We start from the raw sequence: 21,631 nt of genomic DNA on the forward strand, positions 1-21,631 counted from the left end.
AGGGGGGAAGGGGGTTTAGGGTTTAGTCACTGCCAGCCATGCTGGCGGGCTCTAGTTTGGAATGGCCCTCCTGGAATCCCTAACCCCGGGCCAGCCAGTGTTGAGGGTCAGCGCCTTGTGTTGTGTTGAGCCAGACCGAGAGGGAGGGAGAGCCTGCTTTTATTTAGTTTCATTTGTGGCAGGCCTTGCTTGCCTTCTCCCGTGGGTCTCTCAAAAGTTGAGTGTTTTGGGGGGGAAATTCCTCCGTTTCTCTTGTTTAAAAAACGGTGGGGGAATCTCACACCAAAGCCATGCTGACGACATCTGTGAAAGGGTGATTTATTTTTGTATTTGATTTTCTTTTCTAAAAAAGATTACATTTATATTATTGAACATTTATATGAAGAAAAAAAATATTAATTCGATGTTCACGCTACTTGAAGAGTACTTTTCTATATATGAATAGAATTTAGTTTGTTACTTTAGTGTATATTGCTATAAATCTTTGTGCAACTTTATCTTAACAATGCCACTGGCTAGAATATGGCTCATTGGTAACTTGTTTACAAAATGTGCATAGAATGCGGCGATACTATCTCATAGTCACAAACACAGTTTTTGTACTTTATTTTTGACACAGTGTGTACACACACTCAACATTTAATGTAATTAAGAAGATGGTGATGGCTTACTAGACGGCGATAGAACGGGACTCATTTATTGTTGTTTACACTGAATAGGCATCTCTGCCTATGACTTGTATGACAAGACTAATTTGACCATCCACATTGTCAGTTGACCTTTCTTTACATTTCTATCATGGTTTTTGTTGGTTATTACTGTATATATTTGTGATATCGTCTCTGTCAGATGAAAACCTCATATGTCCAAAACTGTTACTCAGGGTTCAAATTCAGAAACTGCAAAAGTAGCAGAACCACAAGCTCTACAGACGCTGTATAATGATCAAGCAGGGAGTTAATTTTACGGGAAAAAACAACTAAAAGTTGAGTATGGAGATGAGAGGTTTCTGCCTGACAGCTACGATACTGTATGCTTTTACTGTTTATCTTCTTTGTTTACTGCTTGCTTTACAGTATTCACTGCGTTTTATACCATCTATCCCTGTCAACATGGTTGATAATTGAGTTGTTTGTAAATAAATAAATCCTATATTCCAGTTGTTATTGACCTGTTGGACTCCGGGCCACAGAGCTCCCAACATACCTCAGATTTTGATTTGCTATACCTTTGCTTTTCTGCAATAAAACTCACTCTTTGATATATCTGTGTAAGTGTTGATGGTTGTTATTATTGTCTCCACCAGGCCGAAAGGCATGGCCGAGACTATGTTTTGCACCCTGTCTGTCCGTCCGTCCGTCCGTCCGTCTGTCCGTCCATCCGTGTGTGTGTGTGTGTCCCAAAGTTTTCACATGGGCCTGTTATAGCCACCAGGAGGCCGATTTGAGCAAAACACATTTTTTGGACAGTACTACAGAGCTTTTGTAGTGTTACTGCAAAGTTAGGTCTGCAATGCACACTGTAGGGAGAATAGTGGTAGCAAGTAACTAAGTGTATTTACTCAGGTACTGTACTGTACTGTACTGTACTGTACTGTACAGTGTACAGTAGGTTATTACTTCACTTGAGTATTGCAATGTCTTGATACTTCATACTCCTCCAAATGTTGCACACTTTACTCCAGAACTTTTATTTAAAGACATTTAGTTACACAGTGGTTGCTTTGCAGAGTTTAACAAAAAAATGTTTGTAATGTTTTGGACATTTTTGAGTTGCTTACTTGGTACTGTATGTATATTTATATGCCAACAATGTTGTTCTTGTGTACATCTTTTATACAGCAAAGTATTTCAACTTTTTGTTACAGCTACTTTTATATTAAATTATAAGTAAAAAGATTGTTATTTAAAATCTAGAAGGTGCATTACTACCTGTGTCCTGCAGGTGGTGGTATATTTCAGCATGTAGGACCTACTCTAGAGCCCATCGCCTAGAGGGACTGTGTGTGTGTGTGTGTGTGTGTGTGTGTGTGTGTGTGTGTGTGTGTGTGTGTGTGTGTGTGTGTGTGTGTGTGTGTGTGTGTGTGTGTGTGTGTGTGTGTGTGTGTGTGTGTGTGTGTGTGTGTGTGTGTGTGTGTGTGTGTGTGTGTGTGTGTGTGTGTGTGTGTGTGTGTGTGTGTGTGTCGCGCGTTGCGCCTTCCAGCCAATCACAGCGCGGCAGTCTTGCTGGGCTATGGGAAGCACACACCGTACACAGGAAGTACTGCACTATGTACGAAGGGAAAGCTAGTTAGTTAGCATGTTATGATACAGTCTTCTCCTGCAAAATAACGATAAAAAACAGCTGTTTCTTAAAACAGAAACTCTCCTTTGCATTTAAATGCAATCATGTCGGACAGAAAGAAACGAAGGCGAGAGCATGAGGAGGAGAGAGGAGGAGGAGAACACAAGAAGAGACACAAGGAGTCCAAACAGGACTTGGAGAAACTCCATGTCCAGCAGAAGAAACTGGAGAAAGAGGTCCAGAAACTGAAGCACGTCGAGACCTTGTGAGTCCTATCACCACTTTAAACTAAACACTTCAGATCCAACACTGTCGTTATGGGTGCAAAATGTTCAAAAAGAAAATAAGCAGAGCCATAGCTGATCTACACTACAATCTCAGCTCTGTTTCATTTCAGTGATGTAAAGTAACTAAATACATTTACTCAAGACACTGAGTACGATGTTGAGGTATTTGTACTTTACTAGAGTATTTCCAAATGTCAATACTTTTACTTCTACTCCACTACATCTCAGAGGCAAATATTGTACTTCTACTCCACTACAATTATTTGAAAGGTTTAGGACTTTTACTTGCTACAGAGTACTTTTAAACACTTGTGACTCAAATGCTGAATAAAGGTCTTAATATGGAAAAAACATTGAAAACCACTGATCATAATAAATCAGATATCAATGCCGATGTCAGCAATAGCATACAGTTGATTGATAAATATAGTTAGTTGTACCGGTATTATTAATTATTATTATGAATAATACATGTTCATGACATTCTACCATATCCTACCTAAAGCAGTGTTATTACTGGTTTATATACAGCAATGTTATCCAGGTTTGTAGCCTGTTGAGTTTCAGAGACTGTCTTGATTCTTACTCATGATGTGTAATGTTTTATTTTGTCTCTTTCTTACAGCTATGAGAAGCCTCCTCCTGGACTCATAAAGGTATGGCTGGAGTGACAGTGAAGAAGAGACATTAGAGTTAGACACAATGAGAGACACTGATTATTTTTGAGGGTCCCCAGTTCAAATATGACTATTTTGGGGGGTCGCGGCCTGAAAAGTTTGGGAACCCTACTAGAATTAGGACACCTACTTGTTGAAAAGTGTCTTATTGGCAGAAGTTCAGGGCACCGTGTGAGAGGCCCGGTTTTGAAACCTGGTTAGGATATCGTCGTTTGTGTTTTGAACTTTTGTTGCTTTTGTGTGATCAAGACAAGTAGGGCCGTTAATTTACTAAAACAGATAGGGATGTCCCGATCGATTTCAAAAGATCGGAATCGGGAGAAAAAGATCGGGAAACACCTTGTCTTTATATATTTAAAAAGTATATATGCTGATAAGCTTTATTTTTAATTTGTTTTGATACAATGCTGCACTAAGTGAAAAAAGAAGCTTGAATAGAATGGATATTGATATTTAAATAAAAAAAACAACCTTAAGGGACAACATAAAAGCATTTTTTCTTTTCCTTAATGCTTTGCCGAAAGATCGGATCGGGAAGGATCGAATCGAGAGCAAAAATATGTGATTGGGATCGGGAGAAAAAAAACGTGACCGGGACATCCCTAAAAACAGAAGTTAACTGGTTACTCCCCGACAGCAACCGTATGAGGGTTATATTATGGACGGCAGCTTCATTATATAAAGCTGAGGTTTAAATCGGTTGTGTCCATCACGGAATGAGAGACAGACGCTCATAAATAAGTGAGTTGCGGTTCAGTGTAGAGCTCCTCTGCTCTGGGCAGATCAAGGAGCTCAGCTCTGCCTCGATGCCTGGCAGGAGAACTGAACTCACAGGCAGGCAGGAGGGAGGAGATGTACTGTACACACTCTTGATGCTCGTGTCTGGATGCTTGTTTATGAATGATTCATAATATTTTTAGGTTAAAGAAATGGGCCATGCAGTTTGGCTCAATCTTAAGTTCACGTATACAACTGCTAGTTTAAAAAACTTCATCAGTAGTACTTGCTACTTTCCTAACAGTATTAAGTCATCATTTATTTCGTTTTTTTACACAAAGCTGCCCCTTGTTTTAATTGATTTAATACATTATTAGTCAGTATTGTAAATGGCATGTGGTACAGTCAGACATTAAGGCTAAAGGGTTTACACAAAAAAGTCCCAGGGACTTGTTTACATTGTGGTTCTACAGTATGTATTCCAAATGCAGCAACATAGCATAAAGAATTGACACAATAATATCACCAAATACAACACACTACAAATGAGTATTGTTTAATGACAAGATATTACGCTCTCATGAAGAGCAAAGGGATAGTATATACTGTACAAAGCCATAGATCACTCCGATGCCCTCCTGTGTCTGTGAGGCATCGCAGCAACATTAAAAGTTGTAGCGCTGTGTATGCAGACTATGCACTCACCCAATAATGAATAGCTGTGACTTGGGGTCAGAGATTGTCCTCTGGTTTCATAATCCATTCGAAAGTTCTGGCAGAAAACGTGTTTGGTAAAATATCTTCACTTTTTCATGACCTTTACACAGTCAACTTTTGGGGCCTACTTTTTAGCAAGCATGCTGTACATATGGGGCAGGGGCAGTCAATCGACAGGTGTGATTACCCCACAACTGTGTGTGTGTGTGTGTGTGTGTGTGTGTGTGTGTGTGTGTGTGTGTGTGTGTGTGTGTGTGTGTGTGTGTGTGTGTGTGTGTGTGTGTGTGTGTGTGTGTGTGTGTGTGTGTGTGTGTGTGCGTGCAGGGCTGTCACGATTAGGATATTTTACATGACGATTAATTATCTCTCAAATAATTGCGATTAACGATTTAATTGTGTATTTGTCGTTGACAATTACATTTCTGTTCAGCTTTTAGGCTTCGAAGTTGCACATGGCAATTATGACACATAACTTAAATACACAAAGAAATTACTGACATATTTGACAACTTTATACTTAGAAATAGTGGAAATAGCCGATCTACAAGCTCACAACGCGCCTCGATGCGACACGTTGTGAACTTGTAGATCTGCTATTTCCACTACTTTTTGAAAGTGTATGAAACTATATTAACATTTCTCAACATGGAAACGATTATGCAAAAATAATTGTGATTACCTCAAATAATGGCGATTAGACGATTGTGTAATAATTGTGACAGCCCTGTGTGTGTCATATGTACTGTATGTTCTCACCAAAGGAAGATTTCATACTGTTGTTGATCTTCAGTCATGTTGTCAGTGTGAAGCTTGTGTAAAAGTGGATATATTTTACTTTTCAAACTTTCAAATGGATTATGAAACTGGAGGACATTATCTGAATGAATTGCTGAAGTCACAGCAATTAATTATTGGGCGCGCACACAGCAGCCTGACTTGTATCGCACTGATGACTCACCGACACAGGAGGGCATGGTGATCTATGGCTGTGTATATGGAATACATGAAATGTACTTAATAATATTCATATCCATTCATAGGGTTAGTAGTATTTAACTCCATCCTTCGATTATATGTGTGTTTTCACATGTGACAGGTGGCATTTTTGTCCCATGTCTGTAAAGATGGATTCAAGTTCTCAGTCGCCACGACTGATTTCAGTCTTCTAGACTTTGTCATACAGTAAATCGAATGAATTGACAGATTCGACACACCATGCCGCTGGTTAGCAGGGGTTAATTTCAAAAATACATATTTATTTTCATCGACAGGGCTGTATAGTATTAGAAGATTGTGGATCTAATAGTTGTTTTTCCTTGAGAGACTTAGTATATTTGTGACGTTTGTTTGTTTGATGTGGTGCTGTAGGAGAACGATGAGAAGCCAGAGGACTGCATCCCTGCTGACCCGGGGAATGAGGACGCCAGGGACTTCCTGGCCCACGCGCCCACCAAGGGTCTGTGGATGCCCCTGGGGAAGGAGGTCAAAGTCATGCAGTGTGAGTAGAGTACAAGTAAAGATGGTTTATTTAGAAAGATAGACCATCCTAATTGGAGCCACTAGAGGCGACATGGTACACAAATCCTACAAATGGTCTCCAAAGTTGGCACCGTCTAGGCTAGGGCATTAACGACTTGTGATTTTTGTAAGTCGACTCGATCACCCGACTCAGTAAAAAGATGAGTTGAAGTCGACTTTATCGTTTGATGACGTCATCACATCACACACCCCAGATGATTAACTTAATGTGCAACATTGTTTTCTATAAACAAGCCAACATAAAGTTTAAGTATATAGAGGGTATCTTCTAGGGATGCGAAGATATACCGGTACGGATCGTAATCGCGATACAAACGTCCGCGATACGAGTGAATCGGTTCATTCAGTGTGTACCGGTACAATAGACGGCTGAAATCGTGATGGATCGTACCGTGAGTAACTGGATCGGTAAATTCCGCGATTGTATCGGTTCTTCCATATAGTATTTCATTCTATCCTGTGTTTCCGAGGCGCCTTGAATGCACCATCATCAGCCCAGCGTTCAGCCCCCTCCCCAAAAGCCAGTCTTTAACGCGAGCTGCGACTCGGACAACATCTGCGCTCTGCATGCAGGCAACCAGGGAGACAGACAGTGCAGCGAAATGCGAGTGAATCAACACAGACGAACTAGCAGCCCCACGGGTTAAAAAGATGCAAGATTAGTAGTACAGTAGCCTACTTAGCTTTATAACATCCAAGTCCGCTGCGCTGATTGTTGTCACAGAGTGGCTCAGGCTGAGTGATATGTAATCAACAGCCGTTTCTTAGCGAATCTCCGACGGACAATTGATTGATATTAACTGCACACACACACAACAACAATGTTGCTGGGTGTTGTAGGACTACTGCTTGCGTTTAACAAAGTATTTGTCACTGTTCTGCAACTTTCCTGTTTGATGCAAGCAACTCTCTCACTTTCTCTGCTGCTAGTTCTGCTCTGGGAAAGAAGCCTAATTTATACATCGCAGTACAAGGGTGTCGCACCTAAAATAGCAGACCCTCAAGCTCACAATGCGTCGTGGATGCGACGCGCAGTGAGCTTGTAGGTCTGTTTTAAAACATTTTGGCTATAGAAAAATGCATAATCCTGGATAGGATATGATATAATATAATATAATATATATTATATTATTATATAATATAATTATATAATATAATAATACAAACCAGGGAGGGACTTTATTGTTTTTCAGGTCAAGGACCCCTTAGCTCAGACAGAGATCAAGCAGGGACCTTCGCTGTAGGCTAGGCATTATAGCCTACTGTATCACACAAATATTTGGCAGGCCCCCTGTAATAACCCTGGATTGGGGTCCCTGACCCCCAGTTGAAGACATATACTAATAATGACATAGGCCTTCTATATGATTAGTTATCAAACAATTCTACAATAGCCAGCAGCTTTGTGTTCTCCCAGAATACTATATGTTGGGGTGTTAGACAGAGCTTAGTACTACAGTGAAACAATAAATTGCCTTGAATTTAAATTTCATACGTTTTTAGTCGCTATGTTTTGTACATTTTGGGATTTGGGCTTGAATCGTGGTGAATCGTGAATCGTATCGCATCGTGTCGGGAACAGGGGTAAATCGTGATGTATCGTATCGGCAGGATTTTAATGTATCGCAATTATATCGTATCGCTGGCAGTGTATCGAGGTGCGTATCGTATCGCGCCAGTGGTCGAGATTCACATCCCTAGTATCTTCACATTTCTAAAGTGCCAATTTAAAGACTTTTTAATAACTCTAAAATGACAAATTAAACATTGTCCAAATTGTCAAATATATAGAGGAAGAAATTGTGAAAATAGCCGATCTACATGCTCACAACGCCTCGATTTGTTCAGAAGCTGTGTTCACGTTCACACTTCCATTGGAAATAATAATAGACTCCAACCTGCTTCCGGTCTCATAAAAGGCGGCCACTTACTACTTGCAGATGTGTGAAGTAAACTGGAAATGGCACTTTATTTCGTCTTGGGTACAAGTAGCACATTGATTATAAACAGCACCCCTCTCCCAGTTTGTATTGAAGTGGTTCTATGGCAGTAGTTCTCAGTCACCAAAATTGGTCTCATGAGCAACCCACACTGATTGATTGATTGACTGACTGACTAACCCTTGAATACTTTATTAGAAGTTTGCATAGGAAAAGCACAGGACAGGACAGTACAAATATTACAAGGTCTACTGATAGGATTTAAACCTAAGACAGCAAAATGGCTTGTTTACATTGGGTTCCTTCTCTACTCAATTCATAGAGACTGACGCTTTGACATTGTTCTAATTGCTGTGATTCTTTGGGGGTTGTTTTGTGTGTCAGCAACTCCGCAGCCCTACACATGAGTAGCCCAGAGAGAGAGGGGGGAGAAAACAATGAAGACCGGGGAATTGAGCAACTGGAATGATGTCTGTCCTAGTTACAGTATACTCTCAAAGATATTTCCACATAGAGAGAGAGAAAGATAAATCTCTCTCATTGACTTGGACCACAAACTTTCATGGCCCTGGAGGAATAAGGAGCATTGGAGACATTGTTGAGGGGTGACTGGTGTAACAATCAGCCGTCGCTTGTAATCTTACCGTACCTCAGTGCCCTGTATTTATACATCCTGATGATTTGCCAGATAGACTTGTAGAAATGACGCACTGTGAGCTTATACATCTGCTATTTTTTAATCGATCAACGCTGAAATCTAAAATCACACAGATGATGCTCATTGCTCAAAGTGGGATCCGGGAACTAAGGCTGGGCGATATTAGGAAAACGTTCTATATTTGATAGTGTTGTTGAATACCTCGATATCGATATTACTCACGATATTAGTAAAAAACAATTGCATTATATTGTTTTTTAATGTTTTTCTGCTTTAGGTCCACTGCCTGCCTAACCCAGATAATGAATAGCATATCATGCACACTGCACAGTACACAAAGACATTAAATGCCTTATTTCCATTTTCCAACAATGGTATAACCACACCTGGTTGAAATAACCACACCTGGTGTGTCTGTTAATTAATTTGACACATACACCAATACCTAATTCAAGCCGTCTTCGTCGATATGTATACCTCGCATGTTGATACCTCGATATCAATACATTTTTGATATATTGCACAGTCTTACCGGGAACCCCTAGGTGTCCTTGGGAATCACAATCATTTGAACCCCCTTTATCCATATTTGTATCCATTGGCTGTTCAAAAGCACAAAACACATTTTCAGACAGGGTTCCATGGCTAAATATATACTGTATATACATTTTGAAGTCCTTGTCGTGAACACATTTTGAGAACTACAGCATGAGAAAGCTAACATGGTGCTGCCCGCTTTGCACATTAATGTCTTCAGTCCTTTAACCCTAAACAAAGCCTGGCATTATTGTGCCCATCATTAAGTCCCTCAGTCGTCCCACTGGTTGGCATGGGTATGTGGGCAGCAATGGTCTTAGCAAGTCACACACAAACACACTCACTCACACACACACACACACACACACACACACACACACACACACACACACACACACACACACACACACACACACACACACACACACACACACACACACACACACACACACACACACACACAGACAGACAGGGCTCAGTCAAAAAGCTGGCATTTCAAAGGTGGGATGATCTGAATGGTTGATTCGCTCCAGCTTTGATACTCAAAATGTTTGAATTTGAGTATGTGGTTCATCTTTAAAGGAGTAGTTCACCACTTCACCCCCAAATGATATTTTTTTCCCCCTATAGATTACATGCGCATTCCCATATGAAGTCCTGTTAGATATGGGCTCAATATTGATGACATCAGGGATCTCCATATATGGGCATTAAAGGGATTCTTTTAGAGTGGTTCCCATGACATCACAGTGGCACAGTGATGTCAAAGCGTGATGTCAGAGCGGCAAACCCATAGACCGTAAAAAGTGTCAGTATGTGCCGTTTCACATACCCCCCCTGCGCCCCTAGTGGCGAAAAAGTGAAAAACTTCTGGGAACCCAGATTACGTTTCACATACTAAACTGTGCTAAACAGCGCATTGTGAGCTTGTAGATCTGCCGTTTCCGCTGACTGTTCTATAAACTAACACAAGGTTGCCGTGGATAGAAGTTATTTACAGGGGTGAACTGAGACTGCGATAGAGCTCTGGAAGTCTGACGTCACCGCTAGAGGCTGCTAAGCCCACTGGGTCATGGAGTTATTTATTCTGTTGAATTTATTCAATAGAATAAATACTTCCATGACCCCAGGGGTGGTAGGAGTGACGTCAGGACTTGGGTACTCTGGTGAGCCAGTAGATTGATGGCCAAAGTTGACAAAAAGCCCAGAAATAGGGATGCTGTTTTGCCTCCAAGGATGCAAAAGCAACTTAACTTAACTTGCTTATCTTCGTGCTGGATAACAGCTCACATAAGGTCTTCACCAATGAAAGCCAATGCGGTCTCTTTGTGCTGGTGGGAAAAGTACTCAAACCTTTTACTTCAGTAAAAAAGTATCAATACTGCGATATAGAAATACTCTGTTAGGGTGCCCTCACACCAAAGTACCTATGAAAGTGGAATTCGCGTTCCGCCAATGTATTTCAATGAGAAGGGAGCGTTTTTTGCAGAAATCCTCTGCTGGCATGAAACCGCTTCACTCTCATTGAAATGCATTGGCGGAACGCGGATTCCACTCTCATAGGTATTTTGGCGTAAGGGCACCCTTACAAGTAAAAGTCTGGAATTTAAAATGTACTTGAGTAAAAGTCCAAAAGTAAAAGTGCTCATTTTGCCAAATGTCCCATTTCACATTTTCAAATATATAAAAAATCTTTTGAAAATAGCAGAAATACAAGCGAGCTTGCCTTGTAGATCTTCTATTTTCTTGGGTTTCAGGAAATGTATAAAGGGCTGAAGTGGTTAATGTATTTGTTGAAATAATAATTCAAATCTACAAAGTAACTAGTAACTAAAGTTTTCAAATAATTGTAGTACAATATTTGCCCCTGAGATGTATTGGGAGTAGAAGTAAAAGTATTGGAAATGGGGGGAAAACTCAAGTAAAGTACAAATACCTCAAAACTGTACTTAAGTACAGTACTTGAGTAAATGTACTTGGTTCACTTTCCATCACTGGTGCTGCCAAATGCTGCACTTTAGCCCCAGGTTTGTTTCTTTCTCTAACAAAGCAGTTCAACTCCTCTGCTGAACGACTGGCCTTATAAGCTGCAAAGGAGGGGTTTTAAATAACCTTATCTGGGTCCGAGGCACATACCAGCCTTTTGTTCTTCATCAATGAGTCAGAAATTATGATGATATATTGCAGTCTTTTCTTCCTTACAGATTGCTGTGTGCCTCCATTGCCAACGTCTTTTTGTGTGAGCGTTGAGTCACGCGTGTCGAGTTGTCAATCATCATCACGTCGTCGAGGCGAGATGAAATTACCATTAATGTTATTCTCTTCAAATGAATGTGAAGGTTTTGAGCTTATGTGTCATCTCGGGGAAGGTGTTGGGGGGAGTGTGCACAGGCATACCACACTGCTGATATGAAGACTGTTGAGGAAAAATGCTGCATACCAGCAAATGTTGTGAAACACTGTTTCTTTGAGTGGGGTCCTTGTGAGAGGTTCCTGGGGGTCACCAGCTAAAGTAGTTAACACATCACAGCGTCACAGTCATCTTAACCACTTTATCCATTTACACATTGGCTATTTAAAAATAGCAGATCTACAAGCTCACTCACAAGCGTTTACATCTATTTTTGAATGTAAAAAAAAGTAGGCTATATCAAATATTTTGACATTTTCTTAAAAAAACAAATATTCTCTTCTGGGGGGTACCTGGCACAAAGCACTTTTTGGATGGGGGTCTGTGTGGCCAAGTACATATCAATTTCGGGGGTCCTTGGAACGAAAAGGTTGTGCGGAACTGCACGGTGTGTGGGTCCTGTGGGAAAGTATCTTAACCCTAATCGTGCCAGACGTGCCTATCCCGAACAAGTTCGGCTTTATTTCAATCCAATACAATATTTTATTTGCTATTTTACTTACCCTGAGCTGCTTGGACCAACGTGGGTGGTCCTGGCTCGTCCAGCGCTTACCAACGAGAGACGCTAGATGGTCCGACGATTTATTCCATTGAAAATGGTTTAAAATAAAGTTTAGAGCCCCCCCAAAAAAACTCAATCTATACTGTCGACGGCGCGACGTATTCCAGGGTGCCTATCCTGGACTAGTCCGGGATATTTAATAAAATGAATTAATTAATCGGAGGCCTCAACGAAGCCCCGGTCTAAATTTCCATCCATGGCCCGGGCCCACTCGGCCATCCACGGGCCGTAATCGCGCAACGCGGCCGCATCGGGCCGCCCACTCCAATAATAAGTCACATCTTTAGAGAGGGTTTTCTCTGATTTCTGATTTGTGAAAGATTAGTGATTAGTGTGTATTTGTGTAGATTACAAGCTTTCGGTCATAGACCTTCTTCAAGCAGACGTTTTGTTATTGCTGCTGCTGCTGCTACCCCAGTCTACGCTGTAAGATTCTCTGTTTTGTAATTTGCACACACTTTACAGATCCGATAGTGTGTGCGCGTTTAGTTCTTAATGTTTAAAACCTTCTGTTGGCAGGCTGGAGGTGCAAGCGCTACGGCCACAGGACAGGAGACAGAGAGTGTCCCTTCTTTATCAAAGGCAACCAGAAGCTGGAGCAGTTCAGAGTGGTGAGAATTTGTTCTTAATATAAAACAGAGACAGATGTACAACAACTCTGCTGAACGACTGGCCCTAAAGCTGCAACGGAGGGTTTTGTATTCTTCTGTACATACAACGCTAAAAAAAGGGGCTTACAGATTGTTTCCATTGCGGTCCTTTTAAATAGTCTAATTGGGGTCTTGTCCGAATCAACACCTTCTGTGAAGCTTAAGGGGTGGAGATGCGGTTAACCGTTGCTTTGGGGCGCGTTGGGCTGGGTTAGGTTAGGGTTGGGTGCACACTGTTGGAACATATGGGGTGCAGGCATACACACACACACACACACACACACACGGCATGTTTCAGAGCTCCGGGAATGCAATTACCTCCCGCTGCTGCTGTCTCTTTCTTCCTACCGTATTCACTAGTAGTACCTCTGCTGCAACGATTACCATAAGTGCAGCTGGATCATATTTGCTTTATCTCTCTCCAACGGCGGCGACGGAGGAGTCGGTGCATTGCATTTCAAAAGCGCTGACCGGGCGGTTTAAAAAAAAAAAACGGGGGTGAATACAATGTCGGAAATGTGTTGAGCTGAAAGGAATTAATTTCCTGACGCTGATGCACATTGCACACACTCACGCGCGGTGGCAAGTGTTATTTTAGTGAAAAAAAGAAATCTCTTTGAAAACTAAATTGTCTCTGTCGGGTGGAAACCTCCTATTTCCAAAACTGTTACTTTTCAGGATTCAAATTCACTAGTAATGGCAAAAGTAGCATCTTGAGAGCGTAAAACTAAACCATATGGACGTAAAACTAAACCATATGGACCCTTATGGGTCCGTTTGGTTTAATTTTAAACTCTCAAGAGTTAAATTATGGTTAAACATCTGCATTTCTTGATTTACAAGAAGTCTACAGAATTATAATTATTTTGATCAACGTTTTGCCTGTTATCTCTCCGATGGTACCAACGTCGATACAGCATGGAAATGTTGATGTTGAAAAGATCTTATCCAACGACCACAAGATATTCTACGTTTCGGGTTTGAGAGGCTAAATCTCATCAAATGGTGTTCCACGGCTCAAATGCCCAATAAATAATGGACCTTGATATGAGAGCGGTTGAAAACCACTGATGTAGGCATTGAGGTGTTAATTTACGAGCAAAAAAACCTGTGGGTCGGCACCCTCAGAGGGGTCCTCAAGTTATTTTCGGGGGTCCCCAGATGATCAACTTCATGTGAAACATTAATGTTTTCTCACTCAACAGTGAACAAACCAACATAACGTTTAAATGTATTGAGGGTATCTGCACATTTCTATAGTGACAATTTAAAGACTTTTGAATACATTTAAATAACAAATTTGGTCAAATTGTCAAATAATATAGGCTGAAATTGTCTGCTAGATCTGCTATTTTCACAATAGAACCGGGTTATACAAACTGTAATGCCTCAACTCTTAGTGTTCGTCAGGGTAAGGGGTCCCCGGTTAAAATATGATTATTTTATGGGTTGCGGCCTGAAAAGGTTGAGAACCACTGAGTTAGAATATGGAGATAAGAGGTTTCTACTGCCGACGGCGACTAAACGACAGAATGCGTTGTGGTGTTGTTGTTCTCCAGGCCCACGAGGACCCCATGTACGACCTGATCCGAGAGAACAGGAGGAACGAGAAGGAGACCAGGTACGACACATCCTGTTTTTCATTTCGTTTTTTGTCAAAAGCAAAAGCGTGACATTGTATTATTCACATCCCCCTTTTGTTCAATTTCCAGAACAAACAGCTGCTTTTTTAGCAAAGTGCACCGCAGAGCAGCCAATGAAAATCTAACACCTGTCGTCACCCCCACCCACCCACACACACACACACACACACACACACACACACACACACACACACACACACACACACGTTTGTATTACTGTACTTGTGAGAACATCATTATTTTAAGGCAGTGATCATGAATCCCAATCCCAATTCCTTTTTTTTGTAATGCCATTTTTAACCTAAAGACAAGAAAATGGCAGATCTATAAGCCCACAGTGCTCTCCAGCTTGTAGATTGGCTATATTTCGGTGCACTACACCGGCAACTAAGGGTAAATAAGGTCATAACACGATCTCTAATCCCTAAATCTAACTTCTAAATGTCTAATCCTAACCATAACCACAAACTGAATCATTTTCTGGAGAAAAAAAAAATCAACCATAAAACCATGGTTTTCTCTTGTGAGGACCTGTAAAATGGTCCTGACTCCTAACAATGTCTATTTCTCACAATTTACTATACTCGTGGGGACATTTGGTCCTCACAAGTATATTACTACACACACACACACTGGGAACTGCCGTCCGGAATGGTTTCCAGAAACTCCACAGCGCCCAGTGGCAGCTCATAGAGGAATGTCGTATGTTAGCAGATCATATGACTTTATTCACATAATTGGATCATAACACTTAAACCCACTTAAACCCTTTTATACTTCCTTGACCGGGGCGCCCCAGGGGTGTATATACTCGGTGCCAACCTTTTTTTCCCCCCTCTCCCCTACACCAGATCCCTTCAATAAAAATGGCTTATCTAAAAGCTCACTATTACATCGCAGTATGCTTGTACATCCTTGTACAGTACATCGCTTTTATTGCCAAATGTGTTCACCTATTATGCCCAGAATTGGGTTCATTTTGTTAAAGTGATGCATATTTAAGACTGGCAGTCCACAGGAGTGTAGAGGAACAATGTGGTTTTCAGATGGTTAAGCCAGTGGTTCTCAAACGTTTTCATGTCCAAGGACCGCCAAATTAATAGGTAACTGCGGGAACCCCATCTGAAAATACTTTGCCCAAATAAGGTTTGTGTCACAAATATTACAAAATCCTTGCTTATAGATCTATAATGGTTAAAGTGGTTAAAACCGATGCGATATTGACTTAGTTTTGCTGGGGACCCCGTCATGTACCCCTGTGGGGGTCCCCAAGACCCCGCTGTGAGAACCACTGCTATATAGGCCGCGCGCCACAGTATCAAACCCTGTGTCTGACTTACAGTAAGTCAGTGCTGAAAGGTTCTCATGTCAACGCCCGGCGCCCGCTAGCCGTGCCAGTTGTATCCTGTGTAGCCTGCGTGTGAAATGGCAGCACCTGCCCCCCAGTGTGTGTTTATGTGTGACTTACACAGAGGTTACTCAGCGGCCTATGCATTGTGAAGCCTAGTGTGAATCTCTGCTACATTTATCTTGGCAGAGGGCACTGTTGTTATGATCCTATGAGTACTGAGAGGAGTTATGTTCCTAAGATGTACTGTATGTATGTGGACACAGCATTTCGTTGCTGTCAGGCAAAAACCTTGTATCTCCATATTTTAAATTTGTGGGGTTTTTCCCGCTATATTAACGCCTTACCTGATCCTAGTACAGCGTAGGGCATTCACCAAATATTCGAATATCAAAGTCACTATTCGACGTTGTTCACCCAAGTCGAATATTCGTTATTTCTTTTTTTTTTTATTGTTTTCTCTTTAAGAAATATATAGTTTATAAAGCTTGGCTACATAGGAAGTCATAAGAATGAGTTGTCAATGCCCCTGGTGGATGGATTTCTTAATGCTCTATACCAGGGGTTCTCAAAACTTTTTAGGCCGTGACCCCCAAAATAAACATATTTGAACTGGGGACCCTGACAAGCACTTGGGATTGTAGGTATTACATTTAATGTGACTCAGTTCCGCAGATAAATATTGTGAACGCGAGGCGTTGTGAGCATGTAGATCGGCTATTTTCACAATGTTCGCCTCTTGCTTACTAAATATTTTACAGTTTGGCCAGTCCTGTTGAATATTCGACTATTCCAATACTTTGAGGTCGAATAATTCGAATACTAAAAATCACTATTCGTGAATGCCCTAGTACAGCTCCAAACGCATTGCTTCACACCGCATTCTGAGCTTGTAGATCTACCTCTTTTGCTGCTTTTGAATTGAATCCTGAAAAGTACCAGTTTTGGACATATGAGGTTTCCAGCCCACAGAGATGATTTGATTCCCCCTGTGGTCTATAGAGAGAGGGGGGACTTTGCTAAGCAAAAACAGCTGGTTCCCCGTTTGGGCTGCGCTAGGCTTCTAAAAACATAATCTTTGTTTAAAAGAAAATCCGTTCTATTGTCTGGGATTGATACTTTTAGTTAGGGTTCAGCTGTAATAATTACCCAGGGTACGTTTTATGAACTGTTATGGACAGCAAGTTGGCCAGCCACATGCTTTTTTCTTTCCATCATCGTGGATTATTTCCTTAAAGTTCTCTCCCTGTAACAGGCATAGGAGGACAGTGGTTCTCAAACTTTCCTGAATAAGGCCCACCTGAAAATCAAAACAAAAAGGGGAGGAAAAAGTTTGTGGGCCCAACCATAACAAGATGGGGGGCTACATCAGCCCATTGGTGTTTTATCAATTATTTGCAGCCCGGTAAACCATCCCGGTCACGTGAATTCACATCGTCACGTGTCCTCTGCAGACCGGCCTGGCCCAAAGGGCTGGCTGGGCGTTTTGTAGAAACCAAAAATATGAAAGACCATGTCGGCGTCTGTCAAAATCACAGGGACCGGTCTGCGATAGACGCATGATAATAATGTGAATTCATGCTTTACCAGAATTATTTGGAGACCCAATTGCAATATCCTCACGCCCCACCAGTGGTTGAAAAAATGTCTTAGAATAGGAGAAGCTTTAGTTCCACCGCAGCCAAACAGCTGTGCAGTCACCATCCACCCACAGTAACAGTACACCTGAATGTCAAGCTGCTACTGGCCAGGCAAGATAAGGCACAACGTGTCAGGAATGGATACTCAGGAGCTGAGTTAGTAGAATATGATCATACCATAGCTGCAATATGGGGAGAAACCAAACTGTTTATTTATGTATCTACCTATACAGTACATGTAGCTACCTGTACCATCCTCTCTGTTCGTGTTTTTTCGTAAAATAACGTCTTACTTGATCATACTACAGCGTCACACAAAAGCATCAAAAGTAGCATTTCTCAGTATTGAGCTTGTAGATCTGCTACTTTTTGAATTTGAATCCTGAAAAGTAACAGTTTTGGACATGCAGGGGATTCTACAATCAAGGAGTTCACTTGCATTTTAAGGACAGGAATTCTTTTAGGTTAGGGTTTTGAGTTTGGGTAGGAAGTCAAGATCCTCTATGTATTTTGGTAGCTCATTCCACATTTTTGGTGGCAGCATAGTTCGAATGGTGTGAAGTCGACTTCAGCCCAGGGAAATCCTTCAGCGCTCACCAGTCTCCACCACATTATTTTCGCTGTCATCAGTTTTCCACCAGCTGTGAAACCAGCGGCTTAACCAGAGTTAATGCAAGGAAACGTGCACTCCACACCTTTTCTGAGTGGGATGCTTTCTTTTTCAGCTTTTTTTACGAAAACATATTTTAGATATTTTATGGAACAGCAGGACACGTCCTGTGGGTATGTGATGTGATCTCACCCCAGTGAGCCCCATTTACTCTGCTTTTATAACCCAGGCCATGTATCTATCGCATTCTCAAAGCACGATAAGAGAATGTATCTTAATGAATGCTATGAGAAAAATCATAATAATACAGTAGCTCAGATTTCTATAGCGCTTTTCTAAGTACCCAAAGTCGCTTTACATAATGAAAAGAAAGGAACCAACTTTATTATGAAAAAACAAAACGATAACATACAGTATAAATGCTTGATTAAAATGATAACAGGTTAAGCATGGGTTGGGGAGAACATCTTAAACGGACGTCAGTTAGGAAAAGCTATCGTGAAGAGTAGGGAGGGGGCATGTTTTTAGACTGTTAGGGGGAGTGCATTCCAGAGGGATGTTTAGCGATAATTTGTATATCAACATTTCATGAGGAAAGATCTTAGCCAGTTCCTCCATAATTCTTCATCTCTCTCTCTCTCTCTCTCTCTCTCTCTCTCTCTCTCTCTCTCTGTTGCTTCTCGTTTTAATCCTGTGTTATTCACACTGGTAACAAACACATTCTAAAAACATGGAGCTACACTGTTGAACATGCATTTTGGAGAAATAATACCAACATTGAGAGTGAGACAAATCGAACATTTAAATCCCAGTTAAACACTTTTAAGTGTGTGTATGAGTGCTGCCAATAATGGGTGATGAGATGTCCATATCATAGCTATTGAGAGAGACATACGACACTCCCATAGACTTAATCGTTAATCGCAATCAAACTTTCATGATGCTGACCTTCCTCTCCGCTCTCCTCCATAGGATCCAGCAGCTTCAGCAACTTCTCCAGGACAGCACCTCCTCTTCCTCCTCTGACTCAGACAGCAGCTCCTCCTCCTCCTCGCACCACCCTAAGAAGAGGAAGAAGGGCAAGGAGAAGAAGAAGAAGAAAGAGAAGAAGAAGAAAAAGAAGAAGAGAAAGAGCAAGTCGTCCAAAGCGGGCGACCACTCTGACTCTGACTGACTTGACTGGCTGGCTGGCTCCACTGTTAGGAAGCCAGTGTACCGTGCACTCCCATCCTCTTGGAGGCGTAGCAGCATGTACTTGTAGTAGCACAGTTAGCATGCTGCTAGGTAGTATATACTGTACTTGTATGGTACGTACTGTCTAGAACTGGGGGTTGGGATCCAGAACGGGATCCAACATTGAGGAACCGGAATCAGTTCCATCACACTCAAGACTTTTTTTTTTTTTTTTTTTTTTTGGGAACCTGGTTTTCATCACACTGCCAGAGCTGGTTATGTGACGTCTTGACGTCTGCTATACATTTACAAAAACCGGAGGTTCTGAAACTGATTAATTTCAGGGACCACCATAAAGGGCTTTGCACACAGGACCGTTGTGTTTCTTTCCGTTTGCTGCATGATTAAAACGCATTGGATTTGGTGTGCAAGGCTGTGCGGAATCCACACTGCGGATCCGAAAAAGAGTCATAAAAGGAGTGAATGAGTTTTTACCGCATGCGACAAGACGCACAAATCGAACTGGGTTTGATCGGGAATAAAACGCACAGCCGCAGCCACCTGCCGCATGGCAAATTCTGATCCGGTGTGCATGAGGTCATAGAGAATCATTGTGCGAGAAAAACGCGTCTGTGTGCAAAGGGCTTAACTCTGAGAGTTTTGTTTTTTTCTCAAGAGTTACAGACCTGTAAGGTTCCATTTTGGACCTCCATGTAAGAATCGTTAAAGGGAAACCGTTATGGAATCAAGACAGTTAAGAAGAAGCAATCGTTAAAAAAAACTGATCCCAACCCTAGTAGCATCCACTGTGCTGTAGCGTCTCCTCCTGGATGGAAAGGAACTCCACATGAGTGTTATTTCTTCCTCGCTGTGCATGACTCATCAACCTATGATGCATTGCATCTTGCCCCGTAGGTCACACGGAGCCATTAGATCCTATAATGGAGAGGCTGCTTAAAGAGGTGCTGCGTCTCATGGCATGCGCTGCCAGAACGCATTAAAACGGCACGCAGGCAGGCAGCAGCGCTGATGACTCTGGAGAGACGTCTGTGACTTGAACTGAACTGGTTGTTGACTCATAGTCTCTCGAGACTAAAGACTGTTGACTCGCAAAATAACATTTTCAAATGCTTCCATCATTATTACAGTCTGATAATGCAGTGGTTCTCAACCTGTGGGTCGGGACCCCCAAGGGGGTCCCCAAATCTTTTTTTGGGGGGGTTCCCAGATGATTAACTTAACGTGCAACACTGTTTTCTCTTTCAACAATAAACAAACCAAAATAACGTTTAGGTGTATAGAGGGTTTATGCACATTTCTAAAGTGACAATTTAAGTAAGGTCTTTTTAATACCTCTAAAATGTCAAAATTGGCCAAATTGTCAAATATTAGAGACTAGAAATTGTGAAATTAATTAATCTACATGCTCACAACGCAACACCATCAATCAATCTACATAGTTGTGAGCATGTAGATCTGCTATTTTCACAATAGAACCGTGATATACAAATGTAATGCCTCAACTCTTAGTGCTCGTCAGGGTGTGGGGGTCCCCAGTTAAAATATGATTATTTTAGGGGTTGCGGCCTGAAAAGGTTGAGAACCACTGTGATAATGTGACACTGCAATGGCTGTCCACCTCCCACTCCACTTCCGTTCCGTCTTTGTAGTCGCATAAATTTGTCCTGTAAATGAAATCATTCGACATATCGTTGCTGTCGGGCAGAAACCTCATCTGCGCGAATAGGCGCACTTCGTGCCACACTTCGAGCTTGTGGATCAGCTACTTTTTAATGTTTTATTTTGTGTGACGCTGTAGTGTGTAGTATGATCAAGTAGGGCAGGGGTCTTCAACAGGGGGTCCGGGACCCCTAGGGGGTCCTCAGAGTTACTACAGGGGGTCCTCCAAATGTTTGAGTGGTAGAAAGTTTTTTTTTCTGCTTTTTTAACCACTTGAACCCTAGTATCAATATTCTGAGAACTTTAGCCAAAAATAGCAGATCTACAAGCTCACAACGCCTTGCGCTGCGAGGCGTTGTGAGCTTGTAGATCGACTACTTTTGGCAAAGAGCTTTGGTGTAGAATGGAAAAAGAGCAGACTAAGTACAGAGTGAAAGGTCAAGTTTATTAGGTATTGACGGTTCAAGTTGTTAAATATCTGAAAACACAAATTGACATGAATCCAAAACAAACTGACAATTGCGATGTCAAACGATAATTTAATTAATTTCTCTCATCTA

General features: G+C 41.6%; 1 protein-coding gene across 1 annotated transcript; it reads left to right on the plus strand.

The window, feature by feature from the left end:
* The first annotated feature begins 2,284 nt into the window (after positions 1 to 2,284).
* On the plus strand, positions 2,285 to 20,370 carry rp9 (RP9 pre-mRNA splicing factor). Its single transcript, XM_080735873.1, has 6 exons — positions 2,285 to 2,548; positions 3,196 to 3,226; positions 6,050 to 6,179; positions 12,847 to 12,938; positions 14,537 to 14,598; positions 19,191 to 20,370. The coding sequence occupies exons 1-6, from the start codon at positions 2,388 to 2,390 to the stop codon at positions 19,390 to 19,392; spliced, it is 678 nt and encodes a 225-aa protein (XP_080591999.1). The 5' UTR covers positions 2,285 to 2,387; the 3' UTR covers positions 19,393 to 20,370.
* Positions 20,371 to 21,631: the final 1,261 nt, after the last annotated feature.

The sequence above is a fragment of the Nannobrachium achirus genome (genome assembly GCF_963921795.1).
Source record: "Nannobrachium achirus genome assembly, chromosome: 10".
Classification (NCBI taxonomy): domain Eukaryota; kingdom Metazoa; phylum Chordata; class Actinopteri; order Myctophiformes; family Myctophidae; genus Nannobrachium; species Nannobrachium achirus.

What these genes read in the sequence shown, in the direction of transcription:
- rp9 (XM_080735873.1), top strand. Translation starts at nt 2,388, where the DNA reads ATGTCGGACAGAAAGAAACGAAGGCGAGAGCATGAGGAGGAGAGAGGA. An exon ending in AGCTGGAGCAGTTCAGAGTG is followed by an intron (nt 12,939 to 14,536) that starts GTGAGAATTTGT and finishes GTTGTTCTCCAG; the next exon opens with GCCCACGAGGACCCCATGTA. An exon ending in AGGAACGAGAAGGAGACCAG is followed by an intron (nt 14,599 to 19,190) that starts GTACGACACATC and finishes TCTCCTCCATAG; the next exon opens with GATCCAGCAGCTTCAGCAAC.